Source organism: Nestor notabilis, unplaced genomic scaffold (genome assembly GCF_000696875.1).
Source record: "Nestor notabilis isolate BGI_N333 unplaced genomic scaffold, ASM69687v1 scaffold3672, whole genome shotgun sequence".
In the NCBI taxonomy this organism is placed as follows: Eukaryota; Metazoa; Chordata; class Aves; order Psittaciformes; family Psittacidae; genus Nestor; species Nestor notabilis.
In genome coordinates this window covers 43240-57306 of record NW_009918590.1, presented here as the reverse complement: position 1 = coordinate 57306, position 14067 = coordinate 43240, and the positions used below count along the sequence as shown (strand labels likewise).

The 14067-nt window shown below is 37.3% G+C and overlaps 1 protein-coding gene across 1 annotated transcript in view; it reads left to right on the top strand.

The window, feature by feature from the left end:
- Positions 1–3712: 3712 nt before the first annotated feature.
- The window catches only part of LOC104402012 (proprotein convertase subtilisin/kexin type 5-like), a gene marked incomplete at its 3' end in the record, with an annotated part of 31019 nt that continues 20664 nt past the window's right edge, over positions 3713–14067 (top strand). Inside the window, exons 1-2 of the mRNA XM_010009773.1 lie at positions 3713–3842; positions 8967–9139. Coding sequence (XP_010008075.1) covers positions 3713–3842; positions 8967–9139 — 303 coding nt within the window. The remainder of the gene's footprint in view (positions 3843–8966; positions 9140–14067) is intronic.

Genomic DNA, 14067 nt, shown 5'->3' with positions numbered 1-14067 from the left:
AAAAGAGAATAAAATCGATCTTAATTGCCTACGTATTTTCCTTGTTCTTTGTTGTTCTGTCCCTCTCATATACAAAAGCTGAAATAAATACATTTCTGAAAAAGTTGTACTTACTTGAATGGCAGAATAGCTAAAGCAGTTAAAGCTAAGCCAGTAATGCCTGTGACATCTTCTTTCTTTTACCTGGTGGCCTCTGGAGCCTGAATGTGTCTCTGAATAGCAATATTTCATATCGCTCCTTATGAGACAAACAACAACAAAAAAGCTTTTTTTCTTTCCATTAGACTGCAGATAGGAAACCCATGTGTAGATGGGCAGAATGTCTCATAACCAAGCTTGCTTTCATGTTTCTATTCTGTGATACTTCATCACCCCGACATTAACACAAAGGAGAAGTGCAAAACCTTTTAGCTAAGTGTTCCTTCAAGGAGCTATTTAATACCCTGGGAACTTACTTCCTTTCGACATGAGGTGGCAAAGGCTGTAGTGAAATGAAGCATCAACCCTTGAAGTTCATCAAGATAGGCCTTTGTAGAATGGCAGTCATGCTCTGTTCTAGGACTGCATCAACTTTTTAAACAAGTTCTATGGGATGCAGGCATGCCACAAAGACAGGTGATAGTTATGTTTTGATATATATATACCTTCACAAAAAATGCTACCTTGAAAGCATCTCTTGTTTCACCTCTTGTTGCTGCTTATGCTGCCTTCGTGAACTGTTTGAAGTTTTCAGGATTTCATGCTGAGTAAAAGTTTTCGTAGATTTAAAGCACACTTGATCAATTTCCAGCATCAGTTTCATCATATTTGTTCATCAAGTTAGTTAACAAATCAATGTAATGATTAATCTGAAGGCTTTTCTAATTTTAACTGCAGAATTCAGAGTCTGTTCCAAACAATAGACCTCAAGCAAAAATCTAGACTAGGGAAAATTAAAAGCAATGTGGAAAGAACATAATTTTTATATGCAGACTTTTAGAAATCTTCCTTATCACGGTGTAGTTGAAATATTACTTAAAGGACCTATAACAGATAACTGATTAAAACAAACTCAGTTGCATATATGATTAATTCACACAGTGGGAAACTGATTGTAAGTGTAATTTTATACATATGGCCTTGAAATGAATAAAACAACTTCTATATTTGTCACTTCCATTATAAATGTAGAAGGCAGTTAACAATAATCTTGGCAGAGGAGCAAGATCCTAACATAGAAGTCTCCTTACAAAATAGAATTATACTATTACTGGACTTTCAATATGATAAACAGGATTTTCTAGTATGTGAGTACTACTGAAATATTCAGCAAAGTCGATTTAACTCATGTGCTGTAAACTGTCTGAAGATCTAATTCTCTCTGGAATATGCTTTTTTCTGTGAGAAATTTACATGAAATTTCTTACTGTACTTTATTCAAAAAGTATGTGTAATGCTACTTCGTATACTTCCACGCTACTTCCTTTAAAGGCTTGGCTACTTCTTACTGAAGTTTTATCTACCATTGCAGTTATTTCTTCTCCAGATGGAATTTAGTTTCATGTTGCTAGTAATCCCATATTACTGTGGATTGCTGCTGGGAGGTGCAGTCACCTCCCAAGCCCACCACACATTCCCTCTGTTTCCCCTCTAGAAGCATTACATGATGCTGGGGGGACCAGGGTGGGTTTGGTGATCTGATGGAAATATTATTACTGGTGCAGTGTGGATGTAACTAACAAAATAGCAGCTATGGGAACCATAGAGAAACTTGAACTGTTTCTTCCATTCATCTTCATGCAGCCTCCTAACAAAATCATTATGAGAAGAAGGGAAGTTTGTGAATCATATGTCTTGTAAATATTTCTTAAGACAGGCATTTTCCTACAAATATTCATACATTTTAAAAAGACACTACAAACAAACACAGAGCTATAACACTATTTGAAAATCCTTGAAAATTAAGAAGTATATTTTTGAAACTTTTTTGCATCTCTAATTCATAGATTATTTCTTTTAGGCTTTTCAAAATAATTCCGTAACAGACTAAAATATTGTTTTATCAATTAGAGTTAAATAGGCTTTCTTTGAATGAAGAAAAGGCTTAAAAATGAGGCTTCATATGAAAAACAAACTTCAAATTCAGTCTTGAAAAATTCTCTGATCAAGTTTGGCAACCAAATGAGATATAGTTTTGAAACCTTGATCCAGCTTTAGGATTTATCAGTATCCAACTTGTCACTTTGATTTTCTGAATAAATATTACACTTTTCTCATAGATTATATCTATCTTATCTGATAAACTGGATGATCTCCTTTGAAATTCTAACAGTTTAGCATTGCTAATTATGTTGGTTATTTTTTTGTTTCCTCCCTTTTTTTCCTAGTCCTATGTGTTCTTGTTTTACATTAATCCATTCAAAACAAGTTATCCTAGTGTTTCTTATCTAAGTGTCTCAAAAGGTTGAGGAAAAAAAGTTGCACTGATAATAAGGAAATAAGAAGTGACTCTACCCAAAACAAGCTGTACGAAGAGAAAACAACTGTGATTCTTGTCTGTAATGTGGGCGTCAACTTTAATTCAAAAACACGTGTGTTTTCCAGATGTCTCTGTAAGCAGTCTGTCAACCACCACCAGCAGTAGAGTGCCTGTGTACACAACTGACCTCACTTAGCCTCCTGTGAAGTGCTTGCCATGTTGTTATCTATTTTTTGCCTTGGCTTTTTAAACTTCTTTCTTTGCGGCTACCCAAGCCTTACATTATCATTCTATTTCTGTCTCATCAACTCCCCATCTCTTTTCGTGTCTTGTCTGAAACTCCGTATCTTCTCTTCGCAGCAGCTCACTAGGTTTGCTCCTTCTTGCTTTTGTTGCATTTCTGCAGTGGAGCTGCTTAACAGCACAAGAATGAGGGCAAAACTTACTGGTAGAAAACACCCCATGAAACCTATATTGCAGACAAAAATTACAACAGCTTTCCTGCTGTAGCCATGGATGGCTACATGTAGCTATATGGATGGCTGCTGTCACCCTGTAAAGAACATGGTTCAGGGCTAGACAAGGCATCCCACTGTGGCTTTGCACAGTGGGGAAGGCGGTGAACAAACACTGGAGGTTTTGTGTTTCCTTTCAGCAGCTTCCCTTGCAGCCCAGCTCTGCTTTCAGGTGCACGGTATACCTCTGATGTGGAAGGTACTTCCTGTTTTTTCTTTCTATGGAAAGGCAGCAGGCTTTCATGGTTGGCCCAAGGCATGACCAGAATGCACCTATACAGAAGCTTTGAGCATACCTGGCATGTAGCCAGTTTTAAGGCTTGCCTCTAAACAGCAGTGCAGTCATCTTCCCAATGGAAAAGTGTGGTCCAGGCTATGCCTTCTAGAGGTTGTATGGAGATCTACATACTAGCAACATGAGCAGTTGTGAGACAATGCAGGGCAAAAATACTGTCTGTTAATGGAAGATTTGGTTCAAAATCAGAAACCTGGTATCCAAGACTTCTTTCTGTTGCTGTGGATTATGTATCATCATATGTGTTTGTTACAAACCACACATGTTTTCAGTAGCTAAAAAGCCTACAATGAAGAATTTAATGATTGTGATAATGTTAAAATGTGTTCAGAGGAGTATTGTAGCATGGGTGCAAATTACTGTAAGGAATTAAGTGTTGCAAAACACTGTGGGTAGTTGTGCTTTTGCACCTAAAGATGAGCAAAGTCAAAACCTTTAACCTCAATGGTCTGTGCTTATTTGGAAAAATGTTTGTTTGACTCCAGGCATGGAACCCGTTGTGCTGGGGAAGTGGCAGCCACAGCAAACAACTCACACTGCACAGTAGGAATCGCCTTTAATGCCAAGATTGGAGGTATGTGAGACAATATCCTACCAAAAATAAAAGTAAGCAGTGAGCCATTTGTGCTAAATGGCACATTCAGACCTTTCTAACAAGAGAAGGAGATATGTGTTGTAACAAACCTAGCTCCATTAGCAAGTAAACTTCAGTTGTAGAGTGGTCATTAAATATCAGTACTGAAGGAGTTTGTCTGCAGTAACACTTCTCCAGTGCTCCCTGGAACACTGCCTCTCAGTAGACACAAAAAAACAGAAGGTGAGACCTTCGATGAAAACACAAACCCCAGAATAAAGGCATTTGGGTTTTCTCACGAATTCAGAGCTATACATGGTGAACTTTGACTAACCAGAAGTAAGTGTATACATCAGGAATATTGCCTTGCATATTGATCCCAAAATAACACTGTTGAAACGTAACGCATTCTTATGTTTAGCTGTGATTGGGGAGAAACTTCTTTTGATCCCTCTGTGTGATAGGATTATTGCCTGAAATACAAGTTTCAATTGCAATTTTAATTTCTTGTTACTCAAGCCAAGAGGTTCCAAGTGTTTTCTGTGAATTCTTAATTAAGACCTTTGGCTTAATTTGTGGAGATGACTATCAAGATGTCATCTATGTATCTCCTAGGCTGTAGCCTGCCTGTGCCAGATTTTAAATGCTTCAAGTGAAGTTTTACTCTGAACTTTTGATGAAATCATGGGATTAATATATTGGCTTTCAGTAGAAAAACTATAGCTCAAGCTCATTAGTTTTTGATTTTCTGTCCCAAAATAGAGCCCATCTGTGAAAATAGAAACGTTTACCTATATATACAGTAGATGACAGTTCAGAAATATGAGCAGGCAGAGTTGAGGCCATGTTTCCACAGTTAATAGTACTGTATCTGTTCTCTACTGGATCAGTAAAAGTTTGATCCAAATGAAATGTGAGCACAGCTGCATTTCAAATTAGCCAAAGCGCACAACATCATCCTGATGTCAGCTTTCTGTATTCCTGCTGGCTTCAAGAGGATAGACAGTACCTGATCCAATGTAAAGTTAAAGTGATACAGAAAAACAATTTCCCTTCAGGTGGAGAGCCTGCCTGCACAAAGGTACCCTGTCAGAGTGGTTTAGAAAATCAGAACTGGCCAAGTGAGTGAGTTTGTGGCAGATAAGCAAGCTGTCTCATGTGGACATGGCATTTGGTCATGTACCAGCAGCTATGAAATCAGATCTAATGTGTTGTCCGATGAGAGTCAGAGGAGAGTTAGTGCACTAATAGAGATAAAAGATAGCTTCTGGTGAAGTTTCATTTATGAGTTAGATAGTCGCACAACCTGCAACAGCTTGGGCATGCATGTCTTTGAAAAGTTCTTCATTAGTAACAGTGGCTTCTTAAAAGGTTCTTATTTATTAAGCATTAGGAATGTGCAGTGATAATGTTTTAGAAACCCTACAGGCATATGAGCTGAATCACAGCCTTTTCTAAATATAGTGTAAAAATTGATCCAGATGGACATAATATGAATGTAGTTAATGTGAACAAAAAGACTGGATATGTGTGCCTTTATTTATTTAGTATGGAGAATATACAGCCTTCAAGAAATTTCAATGGTCTCAGTGAAATAAAAATTCTATGCACTCCATTTGTCACCATGATTCTGCAGAGCCATCACTAACACTGCTCTTAAAAGAAAGGTGAAAAATAGTAACTGTGCAAACCTCACTTAAGGTAATGTGCCACTGTTTAAAAGCATCAGCACTTGAAAATAAGACTTCAGGAGACTCAACAGATAATCTGAAGAAAGTCAGAGGCAAGAGAGAATTCCAGAGTATTGGGAAGGGGGGTTAAGCTTCCTTTTCCACTGGGTATATACCTTTGAGAATTTTGCTGCTACTGACCTCTGTTTGGCATGCCTCCCTCCCTTCCCTCAGAAAAGCCATAAGCTAACGTGAGTATGCAGTGGTTGTGTTCCCTCTCCACAGGCCAGATAGAGTATAAAAATGTTGAACTATATTATGCTGAACTTAGTGTTCAGCTTGCTTGTTTCCAGGGATTTAAAGACCCTCCTGGGGCCTTCTTGGAGAAGAAACTAGAGGAGAGGTAAAGCAATTACATTCTCCTTACATAGAGGAGCACCTGCCGAGAGTGGTGTTGAATTTGCTCCACCACAGTAAGTGTACACAATAAGTATTCTTTCTTCAAACCAAAAAGCATCTCTGGACATGTAAGGGATAGTAAGGAGATAAAGCAAAGCAGAAAATAAATCATTTCCATTGATAGTCTGTCAGATACTGGCAGCTGAACAAATCCGATTAATGATCTTTGTGATAGGAGACTGTTAACAAGAAAGCCACCAGTAATGCTCACTTTTTTCAAAATGTGTTTGCACTTGTCTCATTTCCACACATTTAAGAACCTCTGACCACAAATAAGTCAGAAATAATATCCTTAGAAAGTCTGAGCCTTCCCTTACAACAGTGTAAATGGAGATGTAATCTGCAGGTAAGAGAATTTGAGTAAAATTACGATCTGGACCTTCAGTTCTTTTACAAGTTGTGACATGTTTCTCATAAAAAATTATGCACTGTGCCTGCAGTTTGTGCTTAGCTGAGCTACTGGCCCTTTCACTGGAAGACAAACAAGTGCACCAAAGGGGTAGCTCTTTTTCTTAACATGACTCTCTGCAGTAATCACACATAGCAAATTACCACCTAGAGAGGTTGTGAGACCTTTTATAGGACAGGATTATTAGTGTGGTGTTATTGTTGCAAACTGATTGTGGAAGTTGCAAAGCATCTGCAGGGATTTGGGAGCTTAGTTACTTGGCTGGGCTCAAGTCCTGATGGGAAAACTGTAACACTGAATTATGGCACAACAGATGTAGATTGTCTTCAGCTGACAAGGAACTAGTTCAGCTGTTTCTTTAAGTCAGATGCTGATTAAAAACAAACATTTTAAAAGAAAACTTGCTTTCAGCTCAGTTTTGCATGTTTCCTGTGATTCATTGAAAGTTTGTTCTGACCGAAATGCCGCTTGTATTTTGGCAATTACTGCAAATACTGGAATAAGTTTACAAGGCTTTAAAGTCTTAGGTGGAACAGTCTGCAAATTCAGTCTGTTAATTGCATTATGGACAGCTTTTTTTGCACTACCACCACATGCCTAGTGCAGTTTGAAGGGTTTGTTATAGGCAGAATTAACTACTCCAGACATCTGGGAAAGGAATGAAAAGGCAGGCAGGCAGGCAGGCATGCGGGCAAGGAAGACAAGAAGGAAGGAAGGCAAGGCAAGGCAAGGCAAGGCAAGGCAAGGCAAGGCAAGGCAAGGCAGGCAAGGCAAGGCAAGGCAAGGAAGGCAGGAAAGAGGGAAGGAAAAGGAAGAAAAAGGAAGGGAAGCAAGACAAGGAAGGCAGGAAAGAGGGAAGGAAAGGCAGGGAAGGGAAGGAATTATTTTTGTTTTGAATAGCCAATATGACATCTGTTGTTCAAAGTCACCCTGGAAGCATGTCTGTAAGTTGTTGGCCAGAGAGAGCAACACCTGAGTCACAGCCTTTTCCATGTTGCTTTAGAATTCACCACTTCACCATTAGCAAAAAAAAACTTGGTGTGAATTACTTCAGATGCCAATTGCAGAATTTGGAGTTACTGTTCACCGGGTGCACGCAGTATTATTTAGGCTTCCTACACAGTAACAGACATACATAGGAATGCTTTATTTTCCTTCTTTCAAAAGCAGTGTACCTTTTATTGTCTTTATTCAGAACTAGATGTATTTCAGTGTGCTTGAAAGAAGTGGAGAACACAACTTCCACCCATCATTAATTTTCTGAGATTATGCTGAGGAAGAAAAATAAAACTTGAGAATCCCAGAGTTGGTTTAATAACTTTTTTATGAAGTAAAGTTCATAGTGAGATCACTGTTTGTTAAAGTTTATGATCTCACAAAACATGGGCAGCTTTTGTGTGAGTGTAGAAATATGATCACTTTTCATTTTTGAGTCAACTAGAGTAAGAAAAAAGAAGACCTTCTATCCACAAAGGTCCCCCTCTGCCTTTTGTTAATTGGAAGTTAAGGCCTTGGTAAACATTCAAGTTACTTCAGTCTAAGCTCATGAGCAAAATAAAATGTGTCTGTCATTAAAAATATGTAGATTTGGCTTACAAATAGCAGTGGCCTTTTAAAATGGAAAAAGCGTCAAACTTGTTGTTTGTGGAAGTAATCATTCTCTGTACTATCATACAGTTCATGCTAATTATTATTTAATATTTAACATCTCTGATAAAATTTTATGTTAGCTATATGTAGTTCCTTTTTCTTGTTTGGGTTAAAACTGGCATTGGTGGTTTTCTCAGTCAGAATTAACTTCAGTCAAAATCTTAGTTAGTCAAAACTGTAAGATTTAATTTGTTTCCAGATTTAAGCCTACCTTATTCAATCTAGTGATCTTAAAACATCATGAGGCCACTCACTTTCGAAGGGCTGGCACACTGACTTGTCCAAATCCACATGAATGAATTCTTTTAACACAAGAATTTCAAATTATACCTTACAAAAACTTCTGCACAGAGGAGGATGTTCAGAATATAGTTTCAGGTTGAATAATATTACATATAGGGTATACATTAGTAACTTCCTCTAATTGTCAGTCAGTACACATGAGCTTTTTCCCCAGTTTCTTCTTTGGTATAGAGTAATCCTTTTATTATGTCTGTCAACAGACTTGGGACTATGAATGCCTCAAAGTAGGTGCTGCAGTTTCACTGCTGTGCAAAAGAAAAAAGAAAGTCATATATTATCAAGTGAGACACAAGCATTTCAAGGTTCAAGTACTTTTTGAGTTTTCTTTAGCATGAAACTTTGTTGCTGGAGTTCAAAGGCTGTACAGTGGGTAAATGACTCATAGATAATTTTTATAACTCCAAAGAGACACCAAAATATTACTTCCTTTTTGTCTTTTTTCATTTAGAGATTTTTTTTCTTTTATTGGAAAAGCTCATATCCAAAGAGGTTTTGGGTTTTTTTAAAATAGAAGTTTAAATTCCTATGATCATTCAGTTCAGTGTCCTACCAATTCTCCCTAGGGAAGAAAACAAAAACCAAAGAAATATTTTGAGTTGGTTGGTCCTATTCATTGTATCTTTCATTCTGAAGGTGTACGGATGCTGGATGGAGATGTGACAGACATGGTAGAAGCAAAGTCTCTAAGCCTTAATCCTCAGCACATCCACATCTACAGTGCCAGCTGGGGGCCCGATGACGACGGTAAGACTGTGGATGGACCTGCTTCTCTAGCACGTCAGGCCTTTGAGAACGGCATCAGAATGGTAGGTTGGCTTCAAAGCATATCTCCTGGATCTGCTTTTGTGTGCAAGTGTAAGCGTACATGTGCCTGGTATGTGCAAGTACACAGCAAGGGGAAGAGTAGAGGATTCTGAAGGAAAGAAAAGCTTTCTTTGTATAAAACTAAAAATGCATTTTCCTTTTATAGTGACCTGATGGTTAGTCCTTCCTGAAGTATCAGCTCTGCTCATTTTCAACTGGAATACATCATCCTTAGTGTCCTTTAAAATGGCTCTGAGGTAATGATGTAATTCTGCAAGAAGAAATAAGACTGAAAAATGCTGCTTTGCACAGCAGTGCCAAGTCATCAAATCTGAATTGCAATGAAATTTAAAAGCAAAAGCCCTAACTGTTTTCCCCTTTTTCTTCATTTCTATCATTACTTTGTTTTGCTTGATTTCTTAATGGAAGTTTCATAATTTTAATAGGGAGTTGGGGGCTAAATAGTCTACACCCATGGTTTTTTTTAGCATTTATGTCTGGTCTCAGAACTTACAACCTATTTATAACTTACATATACATTTCTCTACAAGTTTGGGCTATCACATTTTCTCTGTGATGTAGCCCGGAGATCTTCGGTAATACAACACACAAAACCCCAAATGCCCCTATATGACAAAATCTAAGACATTTTTAGTTTTCTTTAGAAAGTTACTGTCAAACAAATAAGATCATAGAAGGAAATGAGTAGTTAGAGGAACTTCTGATGTCAGAGGCTAGTTTTTAGTTCTTCCTTTTATCCTCCTGCCTGTTAATTAGATTAGGGAATTCCGCATTTTCCAGTGGTCACACCTTTTTCCACTGTATAGGACTGGTGGAAAGGATTTTAAAGCTTTGCATTTGAAGGTCTGAGCATTATTCATTATTTTGAATGTAGCAAAAGACTTGCTGGTTCAGTGGTGGCTCTTGGGTCAGGAAAGGTGAGATTAATTAAAAAAAAAGTGTTTAAAGAGACTGAAACTGTTGGACCAAAGTGGAACCGGAACGTAGTTCCTGGAACATGGTAACACTGTTCAGCAAGGGAAAATGCAGGTATTACTGAAGTCAGTAAGTGTTTTAACCAGGCATGCCAAGACTGATTTTGGCAACATTCAGCCTGGAAGATCTGTGCTATGTGTAAAAGACATTGTCTGATGCTGAGATACTATATTAATGTAAGGTGTACCATGAAATGCAAAGAGGGGCAATGGGTGCAGGGTGGTAATAGGCAGAGTTACAAGATGACCTGGTCAGGCTGACAGTCTGTATGCACAGTGAAGCCTTCACGTGATTACGGTTTACTTGACTGTAAGTTGTAAATAAATACATCATAAAATTGATAGCTAGTATCACCATCAACGTTGCCTAGCAGCACAAGCCTAGGAGGTGGGAGTTCACATCTCTTCACATCTGCATCCCTGGCTTATTTTGGTTCCCTTGATAAAGTCACATGAATTTCTTACTCTCACCCCGTCCTTCCGTCCTGAAAAGTGAATGATAATACATGCTCAGCTACCTAGCAGGTAAGTTATAAAGAGCAATTACTGAAACACTAAACTAACAGCAGGGACTGTGTGCTTTCAATGCTACCTGATGTTAAAGACATGTCCCTCAAACTCAGTTCTGTGAATGCTTTACTTACCACGCAGCCATGGACCACTGCCTTCATTCTGCTTGGTCATATGATGACTAGTTGGTGTGGAGCTGCAGCTTTATGCTTTTGCTTCTTGCACTTTATGTAATATGTGAAACCTTCCATAACAAAATACACAAGCATGTACTGAACTTTACCATGTTAGAAATTCCAGGGTCTTAGTAGTTAAACACATTTACAAGGGCACTGATAGATTCTGCCCCAGAGAATTATGCTGTGTTTAGTAATCATTATTATAATAGTTATTGAAGTGCTCTTAGAACAATACAAGAAGTATGTAGAAGGCCAAACGCATCTCCTTTACTGCTTGCCATGTATCATCACTCCTCTTTTCAGGTGGACTATCAGCACATTCTATCATCCAGATAGAGATTACTACTATTTAATGGTGACCACAGAGAACAAAACCAATAAAGGGATGAAGGGGACCCTAATGTAACTGCAGAATGCAGAGGAACTTCAACAGAAGAAGTTTTATGTTTAAACTTCTATATGTGTTAGTTTAAATGTAATATTTCATGTAAGACAATCATGAAAAGTTCGGCCCAGATTTCTGTACCAGAAGAACTCAGCCATTTCCTTATTGAAATCTCAAACTGGGAATAAATCCAGAATAAACCAAGAATGTGGAATAATTTGCCAAGAGCATGGATCTTGCCTACAATCATTATTGTTCCCTTGTTACTATTACAGCTGTAATACGAGAGGATACACTACAGAACCCATATGAATTTCATTTTACCAGCACATTGTTCTATAGCTTTACCAGTTCTATAGTACCAGTATATAGAGGAAATATAGTATTAAATTTTAAAATTCTGAGGTGGTCTTTTTTCTGATAACAATGCAGAAAAAGTTTGGTAAATTTTTTTTGAGAAACAGTAGAAGTCATCTTTGATGCAAGTCGAATTATTATTTTTACAGTTAACTTCTATTCCATTTTATCGACTTTTTGTTCTGCCAGAGTTGCACATGCAGAGTTGAGTAGACCTAAATATTTCCATATATTTGGAAATTTTGCCTGGCTCTGACTAGCAAAGCTTTTTCACTTGTACTAAGGAAATAAAAGTTTTCTTTGAAACCTACGTAAAATCATATTGATAAGAAATACAAAATGTTTAACTTTAATCTCTAATTTTTATTCTTCAAAATGTAATATGGGCTGAAGGATTGTAAATGCATTTCTCAATTATCACCTTCCTTAATAGACTTAGTTTCCAGACCAAAAATTACTTTAAGATGAACCCGTTCTTGTTCTTTTTAATAAACCATGCCTTTCCATGTTCAGATAAAGGTACTTTTTCTATATTTTCTTGCACTGTCATAAGATGTGTCATTGTAAAAGATGAGGCAAATGGGAGAAGAAAAGATGAATTATCTCTGTGCCAAAATATACCTAAAATCAGATCATTCTGCAAGGTAATGACTAGATACTCAGCCAAACATAGATTTCCCCAAGCAGCCACAGTAGTTGTGCAAATAATAACAGGCAGACAAAAGTGCTTATTACATTGTGTACAGATCTTGACCTTCCTTTTAGAGAAATATCTAACTGAACAACAACAGTATTGCATCTACTATAGCATCTGTGATGTAAACTAAAGTAACAAAGGTACAGGAAAATTTGGCACCTTGTTGAGCTCTACACAAAGGTTCAGGATTTATGTTCTTCGGGTTTTGTGCATATGAATGTTATTTTTTAAAAACAGGACAGCAAAGGAAAAGTTTTTTAAAAAGCATCTGAAAAAGAAATTATGCTCAGCTTATTTAATTACGAGAATCAAAGGTGGTTCTTTGATTAGAGTATAATTAAACTGAATTATTACCTTTTTTGTTAATACTCATGAAGTAAAAATGAAATGGATGCAAGAGCCACAGTATCTTGTTCAGTTTGCTGAGAGACTGGAATCCGTGAAAATGATGCCTGGTTTATCTTTAGCACATATTATTCCAATTAACAGCTCTTGCAGGGTGTTTTAGAACTATTATTATTTTTAAATCTGCTGAGCTAATATGATTACTCATTCGAAATCCTGCAGAAAATAACAAAGATAAACAACTGTACAGTTTTTCCGTAGAGGCCCACAGACACAGCACATGCCATAAATTGAAATAGACAAATCTATTTAAAAAAAGGGTACTGAGTAATAACTGAGTTTATGAAAAGACAACCTAACCCACAAGTTAAATATGTTTCAAAAATGCTGCCAGGATCAAGGTAAAGATGAGGAAACCAATTTTTAAACCTGTCTCAAGTACCATGATTTTCTGTCATCTTTAGGGTATTTTGTTTAATTCTATTAAATTTGCATACTTGAATTCAAAGAGAAACCTTGGAGACTTTGCTATCAAACAATTTCTATGCAAATATAAAAGCTCCCTTTATACCATGCTTCCATTTGACAAGGTCCTTTTCTTGGAAATAGTGTAGCCATAAGGGTGGAAAATTCGAGAGGTTTGTATTTTAAATACCAATGTATTAGAAGTTGTAGATCTAATAATCTTAAAAACAATTCCATTATAATCACACAGAACTTGCCTGAAAAAAATCAGATGAAGGGCAGTATATCCAAAAGTAACATATTCAAGAGAAGATTAGGTATGCAGTGTCACATTTCACCCTTTGTTCAAGAACAAACAGACTTAGCATTGCAAAACATGGTTGTGGCCAAATCATGTAATAAGACTGTATTGAGTCTGGGACAAAAGGGAGAACACAAAAGCCTTTCCTTGATTCAGAAAGATAAAACCAAAATACCATTAGATTTTAAGATGAATGTCTCTATCTCACAGTTTATAAGCACGATGCTATGAGCACTTGCGCTTATAGACTTAGGCCCCCTGATTCATGATACAGCATTCAGTCTAGTTCATTTCTCTTCATACAAATAAGGCTGTTATTCTGGGATCAGTCTCAACATCATTTGGAGAGTAATGTACTTCAGATACTCTGACTTCTTCTTTCACTGCTGTTTGTCAAAGACCTAATAGTCAAGTTTCTGGATGTAAATAACAACCCCTGTTGTTATTTTACATTGCAGGTTTTCAAAGAGCTGGTTATCTCACCTCTCCAAACGTCTCGCCAACTGCACGCTTTATGTTGTTTGTTTTGCAGTACCCATAAGGTAGTCCTAATCAGTGTCAGGGCAGGTCATCCTCAGTATAGCCTAAGAGGCTGGAGAGGCAGGGAACCTTTTGGCGCAGGGGCCTTCATATTATTGCCATGACACCATTCTGCTTAGCAAGCTGGACACAAGCCAAAATGTTTTATGGACATTA